Source organism: Pectinophora gossypiella, chromosome 10, assembly GCF_024362695.1.
Source record: "Pectinophora gossypiella chromosome 10, ilPecGoss1.1, whole genome shotgun sequence".
Classification (NCBI taxonomy): Eukaryota; Metazoa; Arthropoda; class Insecta; order Lepidoptera; family Gelechiidae; genus Pectinophora; species Pectinophora gossypiella.
The window spans coordinates 3441924-3457246 of NC_065413.1; the positions used below are offsets into that span (position 1 = coordinate 3441924).

Below are 15323 nucleotides of genomic sequence, written 5' to 3' on the forward strand. Positions count from 1 at the left end.
TTAACCAACGTGTGATATATGTGAGCCGCAGTGTCGAATTCGACCACAAGTGTATGGTGGAACAACATTGCTACAAAAACAAACTCAATACGATAGAAAGTTCGTATTGACTTTGTTTTTGGCACTCAATACACATAACTGGATGGAGACAGGAGTAAGGGTTTTTTTGACGTGACTTATTATAGATTTGCTGCAAATCTGGGTTCTGAAGTGTTTGTTGTTGCGAGGTGGCTGCGGATACTTTTAATCCAGGAGTAAGACAATAGACCCCATTGTGTGGAGAATGGATCCAGGTAAAAAAATGTCTAGAAATTGCTACACCGCTGCATTTTACATCAGATACTACTTAAAAAAAAAACAAGTTTGGTCAAATGATTTCACTGGATAACACTGGATTAACAAATGAAACACTCTTTTAAAATTTGACTAAAGCCAGTCTTGTTTTTTAGTTTAAAATAAATCATTCATGCCAGTACATAGTTTAGCTTAAATTTTAAAGACAAAATTGTCTGAAGTCTTGTATGAGACATTATTATGTAAATTATTTTACCATTTCCTCAATCATTTACATTTTTAAGTCGCAATTGTAAAAACAACACATTTTCGTATTCTAAAATCGTACGAAATAGTGATAAGTTATCGTCATATTTATTATTGCTAACAAACTTCTTAATTTTATTGTGATTTAAGCGAATATAGTCGTATAATGGCCTCGATTCCTGCAGAAACCTCTTTAATTTTATTTTAAGATATACCCGTCATTTTCTTATCCGCTGAAAAGGATAGGGACGGATGATTGACAATTGTTAATTTTAAAATGAATGAATAACGCGACGAATAAAATAGGCTCGCTGTTGTGCAACCCATTGCACGAGCACTGTCAACTTAATTTTGATGGGTTATTGGCCAAAATTTTAATTGTAGTTTCTGCCTAAAATTGACGTGTGTTCCATAAATGTTATGCCCATCGATAACCCGTCCCTTTCCTTTTCGGCGGTTAAGAAGATGACGGGTGTCGGCAAGAATCGGGGCCAATGTATACCTTCAAACTTAATGGAATATGCTCCAGACAACGCGTTTGGAAAAAGGGTTTTGCCCATTTGTTCATCAAGTCCTCTGTTACGGCTGGTGACTTAAGCTAAGATTTAGTCTTGTCGCAATTGCCAAATAAGGCAGCTTTACAATTTATTATGTCTACAGGCAGTGACGTAAACCTTCCTATTATAATAATATAAGCTAACGACTACGTTCCCTATGGGGTAGTCCAGAGGTACAGTCGCATGACGAACTTAAGTAGCGGCACGCTATGATGGCTGCTGTAAAAAAAGTTTATCACGTTCCGAATTTAATAACTACATTGAACTACTACTACTTTGGTTTACTTTTTATTGTTGGCAACCCAATGCAAATTTGTAGGGTTGCCAACAAATTTATTTTTTAGTAATATTTTACAATGGCAATTTTTGCTGTCTCTGATACTGACGACTGTATATGTGGTCCTCAATTATAATTAGTAAAATGAGGGACTATCCAGGCTACGTTCCTCAAAAACAATATAGATGGCGCTGTATATATTTTTCTTCGTTTAACCTTCTAATTTCATGGATGACTGATATAAATCCTTTGTATTTTGGGTATAAATGAGGCCTGTGCCCAGCAGTGGGACGTATAAAGGCTGTTTATGTATGATGACCCTCTTTATTACACGCAGGCACAATTACATCTTCCACCCATTATTATTATGATCAAAATAAGGGAATCATTATAGGTAGCAATATAATTTTATACACAATGACAACAAATTATTGTAATTTAATATGTTAAAAGGAAACGGCCATCGTAGCGTGGTACTACTTTAAGCACAAGCGTTGTACCGAGCTTAATAAATACATACATAATCTCACGCCTATTTCCCAACGTGGTATGCAGAGATAATGGAATTCTATTTGCTTCGATCCTGACATACTTCTCTTGTTTCCTCCACATTCATCAATCGTTTCATACACGCACACCGGTGCAGAGTAGATTGGTCTAGACCTTTTCCAACGACACCTCCAATTTAGTCAATGTACGTCCTTCTATGTTTTTCTCTGCCAGGCCTATAAGCTCACGGCTATCTCCCAATTGGGGTAGTCAGACATTCATCGCAACCTTCATCTTATTATACTGCTTTCTTTCCGATCCTATTATCTTTCATCCGCTGTTATCCTTTATCAGCTTAATAAATCTTCATAGAAGCACACCCCGGACACTTCATATAAAATAACTCGTTTTACACAGACACTACACATTGACGTTATCGTACACGCGCATCTGTGTGTGTGACGTCTGACGCCCATACGATTGAAGACTAAAGTAAGACCGAGGGGTTGAGGTAAACCTAGGAGCGGAGAGTTGCCGTTCTACGCATTGGTATAAGAAGACCAGGTATGCTCAATCTTATGACAAGCCCTTGATGACGTAGTGTTACCATTAAATTGGTATCTCCAACATTCGTGGGAGTGAAGTTTATTATTGAAAATTAAGTGAATTACTGACTAATGTATTTAATCACTATTATTTGTCACTATATAAAAATCATAAATACTGTACGTAAATCTTTTACTACAAGTTCAAAATGTCCTAAAGTAAATTAAAAACATTGGACGTGGGTAAATTTGTTTTTTAAGAAATGGCAACACAGGGTGGAATGACGTCAGCTGGGGTAACCTTGAAATGCTAGCTGTCAGTTTTGAGCATACCAGCCGGGTCAGTGTGACAACCGCGCGGCGCGTATTATATTGAGCGATATAAATGCTATCTACCGTCAAACGGCTATTAGTCTAAGGCCTCGATATAATTCGCGCCGCGCTCGGCGTGGTTGCCGTGCAGAGCCTACTGGTTTGCTTATACCATGGTTCTATGTATACGTGGTATTATTCCTTATCATATGATGGTAGTTAAATGCTGGTGTTGGCGACGCGGTCCCAGCGCCAGATGGTTCCGTCGTCGCAGCACGTCAGAAGTACCTTGCCGTTGCGTGACAATGTTACCTGTGGACAATGTACATAACATAAATAGCCTATATACGTCCCACTGCGGGTTAGATGGCAAGTCGTCCACTCAATATGGATAAGTTTACAATTTAAAAAAAAAATTGTATTGCCTACAAAATTTTAGGATCAATTTACCCCTTCATTTTTTGTTCGGAGTAGACTGATCCAGTCTCATGAAACCATTCAGGCCAGTAGACTACAAGAAAATATAAAATGTGTAAACACGCCCGCTCTCCAGTTATGGACGATTTACGGATGGACGAGTTCAGTGGTTGAACGTTGGGCTCACGATCCAGAAGTTCCGGGTTCGATTCCCGGAGGAAACTTACCACAAAAGTTTTTTTTAGGGAAAAATAGGGCAGTGGTTTGCCTCTTGCCTTCCACTCCGCAATACTCTGTCTGACGCGAGTGGGATAGCGCCCAGAGTCTATTTCAAAACCGTAAACTCCAGTCCTCGCCTTTTGAATATTAAGTAAGTATATCAAGTAAATTAAAAAAAAGAGCCACTTTCTTTCACAAACCCTGAAATTGTTTCATAATTTAAGGCTAAAAATACGCGTTTATCGCTATTGCCTCGTCGTTTCGAGCCACGCTTAAGCAAAGCTCGAGCACAATAATAAGTGTATGATTTATGTAAATAAATATTGCAAGGTTTGAGTTGTGTTGCGAGGCACTTATGGTAGCGTAGCACAGGGACGGGACGAAACAGATTTGGGGCCTTGGAGTAGGACAAATATTTAACAAAAAGTCCCAGTGGTTAACTGGTAACAGAAGAGGGCTAAACACCACATTGAAGGAATTCATCTAATCACCTCCTTCATTTTTAAAGTCGTCAAAAAAGCAATATAGCTATTTGACATTTGTTGGCATTGGAAACCGTGGTAGCCCAGTTGGTAGAACGCTTGCTTCTAACTTTGAGGTCGCAGGTTCGAATCCAGCATAGGCCTAAACCAATGATTGTCGAATTTGTTTTAGAATTCATGTTTGGATCACAAATTATTATCATGTACTCAGCGGTGAAGGAAAACATCGTGAGGAGACCCACATTCCCGAGAAATGCATTTTCGGAGGTATGTGACCTAACCTGTATTGGGCTGGTTATCCCTTCGCGGGTTAGAAGGTCAGACAGGCAGTCGCTTCTGTAAAAACCGGACCTGTCAAATTGTCAGATTAGGTAAGCGGACCCTGTCAAAAACATGATAATGCTATGGAGATGATGATGATGTGACATTTGTTGGCATTGCGAACTTTTATTTGCAAATGTCAAACTGAAATATGACTTTTTTAGATGAATTCCTTTATTGTGGGTTTTTGTCCCCCCAGAAATGTATAACAGTACTATTGGGTGTAAAGATGCTTAGTTAAGACAGAGTCTCAAATGTTCATATCCCAGAGAGTACTTTTTTAGATGAATTGCTTCGATGTGGCATTCGCATTTATTTAACGCTGACGTGTAACCTGCGCGAATCATATTGTCTCCCACGGGTTGATTCGAACGGGTTATAAACGTTACTAAGCATTACCAACTTTAGTTACAGACATAAATTGGACATTTCCAAAAAAGTTATATTTTGGCGTTCACGGTAATGGTATCACTTCCGATGTTCGAAGAACACTCTTTAACGTCAAAGCTAATGCATCTTGGCTAAGCCCCAAGGCCCTTGACCACCTAGTTACGCTACTGTAGCGAGGGCAGAACCTAAAGCGACATTGGTACGTACGTCGCGTGCTTACTTCGTTATCGCTACAGTCACGCAAACGCCAGTGAAAGCTTAAGGCGAGAACAGACACAGTCCCACAATGCTGACGTTGGATGAAATTGTAAACTGTCGATGATAAATTTACGAGATTTTTCGCTTGGCGAAAATGAAAGTTTTATTGAGTAATATGTTTTGTGATGTGGGTAATTAAATTAAGTTTAAAAGGGAAAAAGTGTAGGTATTTTTCGCATCTACTCTTCAGCGCGCAAGTTACCAATCGCGGCAGGAAGCTTTTTGACGTTAACAACTTAGTCAAATGGGATACTTTGTTTTAAGTTTACGCGGTTATTATCATAATTAAAACACATAATAACGGGTTCTTACCGCGTTTAAAATAGGGATATGCTATTTTAAACGCGGTAAGAACCTGTTATTATGTGTTCAAATGGGATACTTTTTTCAAAACGTCTAAACGGTTAATTTATGAGACTACAAAACTAGTACGAGAATACGAAACGGTGACGTTATCAATAAACGTGGCTCTCACTCTTACGTAAATAAATCAAAACAAAAATTGGCGTCAGCTGAGACATGGGACGGTGGCTTTGGGCGATTAATTTGAAATAAGTGCTAAAAGTTGGTCGATATAAGGGTTTTGAAGTGTTTGTTGTTGCGAGCTGATGGCCGCATCTATGGCCAGAATAATGCTGGCACGTTAATTATTACTATTTGAAAATTGTGAGAGCCGAACTGAAAAACAGCCCGCGAGATCACTGCGACCTTGTCAGATCTATTGTGACCTAAATCCCTACATTTAAAACTCCTCCTCTAGACCGATCCGTTCGAAGAGATCCAACGTCTTTTTGGGAGAAAGCTCCATGACTACCTGGGGGTCCATTATGTGGCCATCGAGTGTACGTCTTCTACTATGTATGAGAGCCTCACAGCTGCACAGCAAAAGTAGTGGCGTCTCATCTTCCCCTAAGCAGAATCTGCATAAAGGAGACTCGGTCAGCTCCATTCTGTGTAGGTGCTTATTGAGTCACGACAATGGTGTGACGACTGTGAGCTGCGGCGTGCGTACCTGCCTGACGGCGGCCCCGCAGCGCGGGTGCACGAGCTGCGACACGCGCGAGCCGCCCGCCACGCTGCCCAGCTCCCACACCATGGTCTTGCCGCACTGGTTGCCTAGCGCTATCACCTGCAACCAATGTATTACGTTAATTAACAGCATTCATTACATGCGCACGGGTCGAAATTATAATTATAACCTCTTTTTTGAAATTGATTAAAAAAATTAGATTTATGCTCCAATCATAATTAACACACCAGCGATGTGCGAAATGTTTGCGTTTGTTTACATCCGCCCCGCAGTACTCTGTCTGACGCAAGTGGGATGGCACCCAGAGTAATCTATTACAAAGCCATACTAGGACTCCTGTCATCCGCCACTGAATAGTACTGACAGTTACTGCTGCCCTCTGTCAGGTTCCAGGTTACAGTCCCTATGACTTGCCCCTTCCGTCCTGCATTGCCGTACCGATGGCTCCCATCTTCGCCTCTGCAACCGTTGAGGTCTTCACCCTTATTCCTAGGCAAGGGTTCCACGTTATACCCCGTAGGTCTGGGTCCCACTACAGACACTATGGAATTCCAATTGCTCCGATCTTGACACACTTCTCTTGCTTCCTCCGCATTTATCGATCGTTTCATACACGCACGTAGGCTCAGAGTAGATCGTACTAAACCTTTTCTAAGGACATCTCCAATTAGGTCAATGTACGTCCTTCTAGGTCTGCCTCTGCCAGCCCTACCATTCTTCGCTTTGTATACCGCTTTCGTAATCCTAAAAAGGTAAGGTTGCTTGAATCTTTAAAAAAAAGTTCAGTACGATCTAGTCCGAACCGGTGTGCGTGTATGAAACGATTGATGAATGTGAAGGAAGCACCAGAAGTGTGTCAGGATCGAAGCAAATGTAATTCCACTGTCTGTCCTTACACCGGTGGGAAATATGCGTGAGTTTATGTATGTATGTTTAAAGTTACCCGCTGGCTGTAGTCGACAGCGAAGCGGATGAACCAGATCTCGCACTCCTTGTAGTCGAAGCGGTGCACGATAGTCACGGAACTGTCCCCGGGACGAAGCTCCGAGTCCTCCAACCGGCCTGGCTTCCAGCAGATTATCGCGTTCTCGCACGACTGCGGAAGAAACGAAGTTATTAATTAATTAATACAATAAAACAGACGCAAGGACCATACAAGCAAGCCGCCATTGCTAGCCCTTGATGGCGTAAGTGTTACCATTAAATTGGTATCTCCAACATTCCAAGGACGTACAACCAACCCAAATTTAAATAAATTGTATTCTATAAATATATAATTTCAATATGTTTATATACATAAGTCGTGGTAGCCCAGTTGGTAGAACGCTTGCCTCTCACTTTGAGGTCGCAAGTTCGAATCCAGCACAAGCCTAAACCAATGATTGTCGAATTGATTTCATAAATGATTATGACGTGTTCAGCGGTGAAGGAAAACATCGTAAGGAAACCCACATTCCCGAAAAGTGCATTTTCGGAGGTATGTGACCTAACTACCCTACCCTTTACCCTACTGGGCTGGTTTTCCCTTCGCGGGTTGGGAGGTCAGACAGGCAGTCGCTTCTGTAAAAAATTCGGACCTGTCAATTCTTGAGGTTAGGTAAGCGGATCTTGTAAAAAAAAAACGGGATAATGCTAGGGAGATGATGACATATATACAATCACATATACCGAAATAAGTATGTATTTATACATATAGAGACGACTAATGCAACTCAAGCAAGACACAAATAATAATCCTTCAAGTTCCTTTTAGAACTTCCCACCGTGACACATTCCCAAGTTACCCTGGGTAGCGCGTTCCACAGTTATTTGCGAGGGTTTCAAAAGATTGTTTTGAACTATTGTTATTGAAGCACATTTATTCTAAGCTATGGAAAAGATGCTATACCTTAGACAAAATGAGATCACCCATCCATCGGACACAATCCACGTAATTCCTGTGAATATCTCTCGTGGAAAAATCTGGAAAATGCTCCTTGAGCGAGTTGAACGGCCTCAGCGCCCTGTGTGGGTTGAAGTTGTAACTTTGCTTGATGGCCTCATTCATTGAGGGTTTATCCAATCTCCATAATTTCAAGGAATGATCCATTCCACAGGACATGATTCTTTCCCCTTTTAGGTCAAAATCGGCGCTTAAGACCTCGTCTCTGTGTCCTTCGACGCCTCCGAAGATGGCGATGCAGACGTCGGTCATGATGTTCCATAGCCTGAGGGCGTGGTCCTTGCTGGCTGAGAGCAGGAGGTTGGGGTCGCGCGGGTGGAACTTCACCTGTACCGTAGAATACAGAACAACACTTCATATATAACAGTCATGGCGTGGTATAAGAAAATCAGGTACGCTCAATCCTACGAAAAGCCGCCATTGCTAGCCGTTTGATGACAAAAGTGGTACCACTGTGTTACCGTGTTATCTCCAAAATTCCAAGGACGGAAATTTTATTATTGAAAATTACTGACTAATGCATTTAATTAATTTCTATTACATATATAAAAATCATTAAAACTAAGTAAATTGTTTAATAAAAGTTCAAAATTGCATTGCAAAGTAAATTAAAAACATTGGTCGTGGGTAGTTTATTTTTACGAACTGGCAACGCCGGGTCTGACGTCTGACGTCAGCTGGGCTAACCTTGAAATGTTAGCTGTCACTTTTGAGCATATCTGGTTTTCTTATGCCATGTCGGTTACCTACTGAATAAAGACATTTTTTGAATTTGAATTTGTGATCAGACCTCGTTGATGGCGTGCCCGTGTCCGATGTAGTGCTTGATGCAGGTCTGCGAGGCGGGGTGGAAGATGCGGACGATGCCGCGGGACCCGGCCACCGCTAGCAGGGGGAGGTTCGTCTCCTCCTCGTACGACCACGCGCACGTGTAGAATGTTTCGTCCACCTGCCAAGTAAGTGACGTTTACGAATAAAAAATAAATATCTATACATATACAGTGTTACAGGGTCTCGGGGCAGAAGGCAAGAGGGAAAAAACTGCCCTATTTTTCCCTAAAAGTAGCATGGAGAATGCTACACCGACAAGAGCGTGGCTCTTAACTTAGTGATGTGATGTGTGATACAGGGTGCTAGTGACACCGTAACGAATACTGAGGGGGATAATTCAAACCATGATTCTGAGTTTGATATCAAGTGGCATTTTCCGTCGCAAAGTATCCTGTAATGTACGTATAGTATAAGTCTTATAGTATACAGTAGGCGCGAATTATATTGAGGCCTTCGACCAATAGCCGTTTGACGTCCATCTACGTAGATAGCATTCGTATCGTTTATTGGTCGAAGCGCTCAATATAATTCGGCGCGGTTATCATGCAGACCCGGCTGGACAACATAATGTCAGGTGTAAGGTCATCGGCCAAAATAATAATAATACTTTACTGCATAAAAAAAGTGTGGCGTAATAATTAAGCGTATTGCGTCACAGCTGAGCGACATGACAGAATGGACCTTATTTACTGGGATATAAGGTCTAGAATAAATCCGAAAGTATTTCTGCGATCGACAGCTCAGTAGCATCGCGCGCGGCGCCTGCTCAGTTCAGTTTGAACCACCGAAGAAGTAACTTCGGAGCGAATACCGAGGTAACTATTATTTAACCTGTGACCGAGCGATAACCTGCGATTCATACGGACTACGGAGCCCTGTGATTGTTGAGTATAATAAAGAAGAGGAAGAGAACAAACTTTCGGAACCTGTCATCCTGGTTTCACTCCACTAAAGTACACTGTAATACAACACCACTTTATCATTCTCAGTATATGGTATAATCTGTGATATGAAACTCTCGAGTGCTTGTTAAAGACTGAATAACTAATAAGGATAAATAAATAGTGCTTTTTATCTACCAAGCGTATGACTCATTCGGAGGTTCGACTTATCTTTCAGCCGACAGGCCGAAGGTCGACTTGTACAACTAATTTGTAATAACCCGTATATAGCGTCTGGTCGCATACCTTTATATATTTCAATCTTCCTTACAAAGGTCACAGGTTAAATTGCGATCCTGCCTACCCCAATAGAGATAACGAGCGCCCTAACCCTTTGTCCGTTGTCAAACAGGAAACACGCCTTAGCAGTCATATCAGTTATCTGCTTTTCACTTATCTTCCGGTATCTGAAGCGGTTTATCGCTTATTGTAGATTATTTCAGTGTTGCCTTTCGCGGCTGCAGTTGTGTTGTTAATATTTGTAACATTTTGATATATTCTGTATTTCCCGCCGCGTTTCTGGTATCGTAGACATGGAAACGTTCTCTGATATCAACCCGTTTAATTTAAACGTGGCTAATACTAGCCAATTGCCGGACAAAGGCAAACATCCCGAAGACGCATCAAAAGATAAAGTGAAGTTCGATCCTGAAAGTTTATATTACGACATGACTGGAGAGAAGTACCTCTTTATATTCAACCACGAAGAGTTTGATCCGGAATCAACGTCTTATTACCGCAAGCCTCCGGAGAAGCGCACAGGCACCGACGAAGACGTGAAGAAACTAAAAATCACATTCGACAAGCTCGGATTCAAAATCGAGGAATTCCACAACAAGAAACGGTCCGTAATTTGGGATACGTTTTGTAGAATTCGTGCAACCAACTACAGCAAAGCGTCCTGCTTCTGCGTGGCTATTCTGACACATGGCTTGTGTGGCGGTGACCTATGCGCATATGACACAACCTACCCGTTTAGCGACGTGCTGAAGCTATTCGAGAGTCACCCTACATTGGCTGGCAAGCCCAAGCTGTTCTTTATCCAGGCTTGTCGCGGCAGGAGCTTAGATGATGGAAACAAGATCGGCATCGACGGTGCTAAGAAGGATAAAGTGTTCACCATTCCGTCACATGCCGACTTTCTCATCATTAGGTCTACAGTGGAGGATTACCTCTCGTACCGTGACTGTCGCGGATCATGGATGATACAGGAACTCTGTAAAGCAATCATGAAGTACCCACATCTGGATATTCTACACTTGATAACCCTGGTGCAGAGGGAAGTTGCATATGGTTACGCGACAAATACACCCGGGAAAACTGCCACTCACAACAAGCGTCAAATGCCTGAAACTACGTTTACTTTGACGAAGTTTCTCAAGTTTTAAATAAGGAATGGTGATGCATTTTTTATTTTTTTTACATTTTTAAAGAGAAAGTGATAGTGAATGCCATCTGAGGCAAATCTTAAGTGAATGACAAAAAAGTTTTATGTTTTTCTACGAAAATGTCTTGTCAATTGTTTTTAATAAACCTATGTTGTAAATAAATAAATCTTTATCTCTTAAATAAATAAATATTATATTAGTGATATAATTCATTTCACTTTTCTTCTTTTTAATAATCTATAAGCTCAATCACCATCACCCATTCTTTTTTCTCTCAATAATAACCATCATTATTCTCATTATTTACAAAGAACATTAGACAAGAACACACATTCCATTGTTGAGTACAAGACTCCCCTGTCAATCAAAGGGTTTGCAATGCACACTTGTAAGAAAAATATGTTTCTCAAACTAACAATTTGGCACTGTAACATTTAATTCTAAAATAAAAACACTCTATAAAAGGGGAGCAACCTGTACGTCCTTCTATTTCCACTAATAAATATGATCCCGGCTAAAAGTTTTTGAAGAGTGTACGTACTCATTAAACGATGTTAACTTTCTTTGTATAGTACTACTAGGACCTTAATTTTATTTACACTGGTATTGTACTATGTATATTAATTATGCCAATAAAGATATTTTGAAATTGAATTGAATTGAACCTGTACGTCAACATTTTTTTTTTGACGTGACTTCTTGTAGATTTGCCGCAGATGGCATTAACTACTTGGCCGGAAGTACGTCAACAACATTATAAACATATTTCAATGTAAAGGACAGGCGATTGCATCCACTGTACCGCGTCGTTGCAAAGCTATTAGCTAATCTTATATCTCGCTTGCACTCGCCCGTGCCTGCCAATAGGTACTGCTACGGTGCATCCGTACCGCTTTATCATCACCAGCCCATTAACGTCCCCACTGCTGGGGCACGGGGCTTCCCTATGGATGAATAGGGAGATCGGGCCTTAAACCACCACGCGGGCCCAGTGCGGATTGATGGTTATTAACGACTGCTAATGCAGCCGGGACCAACGGCTTAACGTGCCTTCCGAAGCACGGAGGAGCGCGAGATGAAAACTTTTTTTTTGTGGTCACCCATCCTATGAAAGTTGCTTTACTTCAACAATCGCAGACCGTGCGCGTTAACCACTGCGCCAACGTACCGCTTAACAATGATTAATTACTACCCTCTCTGTTAAATGTTGAATTGTTATTTTATATGTGTGTGAGAGCCTCACAGCTGCACAGCAGGTGCAATGGCGTCTCATCCTCCTTTAAACAGAATCTGCATAAAGGTGACTCAGTCAGCTCCATTCTATGTAGAGCTGTATTGGTTAATATTTCTCTGTTTCTCTCTCATTTGGTCACTAAGTTCCGGTGGACAGGCAACTTTAGAGGCGTAAGTGTACGGTCACGAGCATTAATATGTATACTATACACTTTGGTACCATGGCACATTTACTTTTTGACAAATTGAACTGTAAGTCTCACTAAATGTCAAATATATTAGTGCGACAGTCTTAAAGTGGGTACATTATATTGCTCATGACTGTATATGTATAAAAAGACAATACAACTCACATCAGGGTCAGCATAGCACTGAAGGAATTTGAAGCCGCCGGACTCGGGGCACTCGTATATGGAGACACGGTTGCTGCCGACCACAGCGAATATCTGCGGCTCCCCCTCAGCAATGTGGTGGTTGAACTGGCAACCAAACAGCGGCTGTCCATGGTCTTCTTTTGCACTACAACTGTAATATTAAAAATAATAAAATGTAAAGTGGTAGTTCTATAAACGTCTATTCTATTCAATTCCATGTATTACAGCCTCCATGGTCCAGTGGATCAGTGTTGGGCTCACGATGTAGAGGTTCCAGGTTTGATTCCTGGTAGGGACATTTCACAAAAGTCTCTTTCTGATCCCTATTTTGGTTAGGACATTACAGGCTGAGCACTAGAATGTCCGATAGTTAGATCTGTGCTTCAGAATGCATGTTAAGTTGTTGGACCTAATCACTACTAACTGATGTAAGTACATAGTTGTAACATGAGCCATGTCAGGGACCTTTGGCAGGTCAATAATAACCCTGACACCAGGGTTCAAACCACAACACAACACAATAGAGGAAATATTAATAATATTTTTATTTTGATGTAAACCATATTTTTTATGTGTTTTCGTAAAATTATCCTTCATAGTCTTGGCAATAATGGGTGTGTATTATTATATAATATAAATTGTATAAAAAAAGTGTGAGTTTGTTCCTAATTTTACAACTGTCAAACACTATTACATAGAATTAATTCATGATTCCTATAATGCTTACTTCTTGCAATTTCTCTTTGGTATGATCTTAGTTTTTAGATGTTTCAGAATAAAAATAAGAAAAAATATTTTATAACAGCAAAAACAATAAAATAAAACAAATTATAGTTTTAACCACCATATTTAAAGCAGCTAGTTCAACATAATAATTCTCTATTATGTTGTTTATAAAGAGATTTGTAATCTTTGATAATCAATAACTATGAACTTACAAGGTTGTCTTCAGACTGGTGGATGCAGTATATTTATAATGCCAATATGTATTGATAAGTTATCAGTAATTATGTAAAGTTGACTAGCAATCACAAAAGAAATATTCTGTTTGTATAATAAAAGTTTTATTTATATCTAATTACTTATATTTTTAACTATTGAGTAAAAGGCTAGTTTCTAACTAGTCATCATAGAAAAACGTGTTAAAATGTCAGATTTATTAATACGTTTTTCTTGATTAAAATTTATAAATAAGTTGAAAAAGAAAATGTTTTTCGTTAATCTTAGATCTGTCTTTATTTAGTAATCAGAATTGCGCATCAGGGATGTTTGCGGATGCAAGGATGGACTGCTTCTACACCATCATGAGGAAACGCAGCAGATCACTGGTGCACAGGGTGGGGGCCAGCCCCAGCAGCGTCCTGAGAGTGTTTGCGAGTAGGTTTGACTGTCAGTACATGCGCCACTGTTGTATGATGCATTTACTGACAAACAAAAACTACTAGTAATTTCGTAATTTTAATTTCATTGTATTTTAATTTTGGTTTTAATTTAATTTTATTTTATTTATATTTTTTTTAAGTGTGTATTTAATTAATGTAGTATTGACCATCATGTCTGAAATAAATGATTTTTGATTTTTGTTAATTTTTGTTGAACTTAGTACACAACCCAATTATGGTAGGTAGATAGATACCTATGTGTGTGTATATGTCCTCTACCCAAAGGTTGCCTGGATGAGATTTCTACTTAACAATAAGGCTGCTTATTGTACTCTTGATTTATCTATTGTTTGTATATCTTGTATTCTTGTGTGTGCAATAACATATTTGTTATATTATGCTATGTGACTAGTCAGATCGATTGGTATCATGTTTTAAGCAGACGCTGTTAGCTATAAACGAAAGTAACTAATTGTTTTGATGCTATAGGGTTGTTTTGTAACATATATGCAAATAAAGAAAGACTTACTTGAATTTATAAGGCGGCTTTACTTGTTTCGTAGTTTTCTTCTTACCACGCCTTCGTTTCTTTACGCGGGAGTTTGTTGGAGTCTCACTTCGAGATGTGTTGTCAGTATTTGATGTACTATCTACACTCGATGTGTCGTCCTGGGAGCACACATAACCTCACTTTGTAAAGTCACAATATACGTAATAACTAAATGTAAGGCTTGCATATTGTATACTTCATTTACGTATAAATCGATACGTAGCCCCAAAACAAATTCAATGTGAATTCAAAGTCGCGAAATCAAGACAAAAGAAGCGACAAGAAAGAGCTTACTTACGGCTTCATTATCCGAAAAGTTCATGTTATTTTCTTCCTTTAGACACCGTAACACTAAATAATCCAACTATACTACAGTGTTCATATAATTTATAGTAATTTTACCTAATTTTCTTATGAAAAACCGCTCTAACTAAATAAATCAGCTGACACACCAGCGTCCCAAACGTCAAACGTTTAATTTTTCGCGGGAGAATATACAAAATGGCGTCATTATTGTTGCTAGAAAGAAAAATCATATATGCTTCGTTTACAGCGCATTTATGCTTTGGAAAAGTAATAGCGAAGATGAATCGCTACAGTGGGTGTGTAATGAAATCAGTGAGCACAATGGCCTAAAGGTCTTTGTAACCAGGCCTAAAAATTAAAAAAATAATAATAATAAACTGCCTACTAGTGCTTCCAAAAGCTCAGTCGTGTCGTGTCACCAACCAACTGGGTATATACAAAAACAAATACAAAACTACAAGTTTTTGTGTGTGATACTGTTACTCTAATGGTTATGGAGAATAAATACTTTATTAAATGTGTTTAATAAAAATACGGTA

The 15323-nt window shown here is 39.7% G+C and overlaps 2 protein-coding genes across 2 annotated transcripts; one reads left to right on the forward strand and one right to left on the reverse strand.

The window, feature by feature from the left end:
- Positions 1 to 413: 413 nt before the first annotated feature.
- Positions 414 to 14943, reverse strand: LOC126370250 (polycomb protein EED). Its single transcript, XM_050015067.1, has 8 exons — positions 14777 to 14943; positions 14458 to 14597; positions 12526 to 12697; positions 8570 to 8728; positions 7726 to 8106; positions 6781 to 6933; positions 5820 to 5936; positions 414 to 3032 (listed from the first exon to the last, which is right to left on the reverse strand). The coding sequence occupies exons 1-8, from the start codon at positions 14798 to 14800 to the stop codon at positions 2940 to 2942; spliced, it is 1239 nt and encodes a 412-aa protein (XP_049871024.1). The 5' UTR covers positions 14801 to 14943; the 3' UTR covers positions 414 to 2939.
- LOC126370278 (caspase-1-like) lies at positions 9391 to 10959 on the forward strand. The gene has a single exon (XM_050015106.1). The coding sequence runs from the start codon at positions 10085 to 10087 to the stop codon at positions 10937 to 10939; it is 855 nt and encodes a 284-aa protein (XP_049871063.1). The 5' UTR covers positions 9391 to 10084; the 3' UTR covers positions 10940 to 10959.
- Positions 14944 to 15323: the final 380 nt, after the last annotated feature.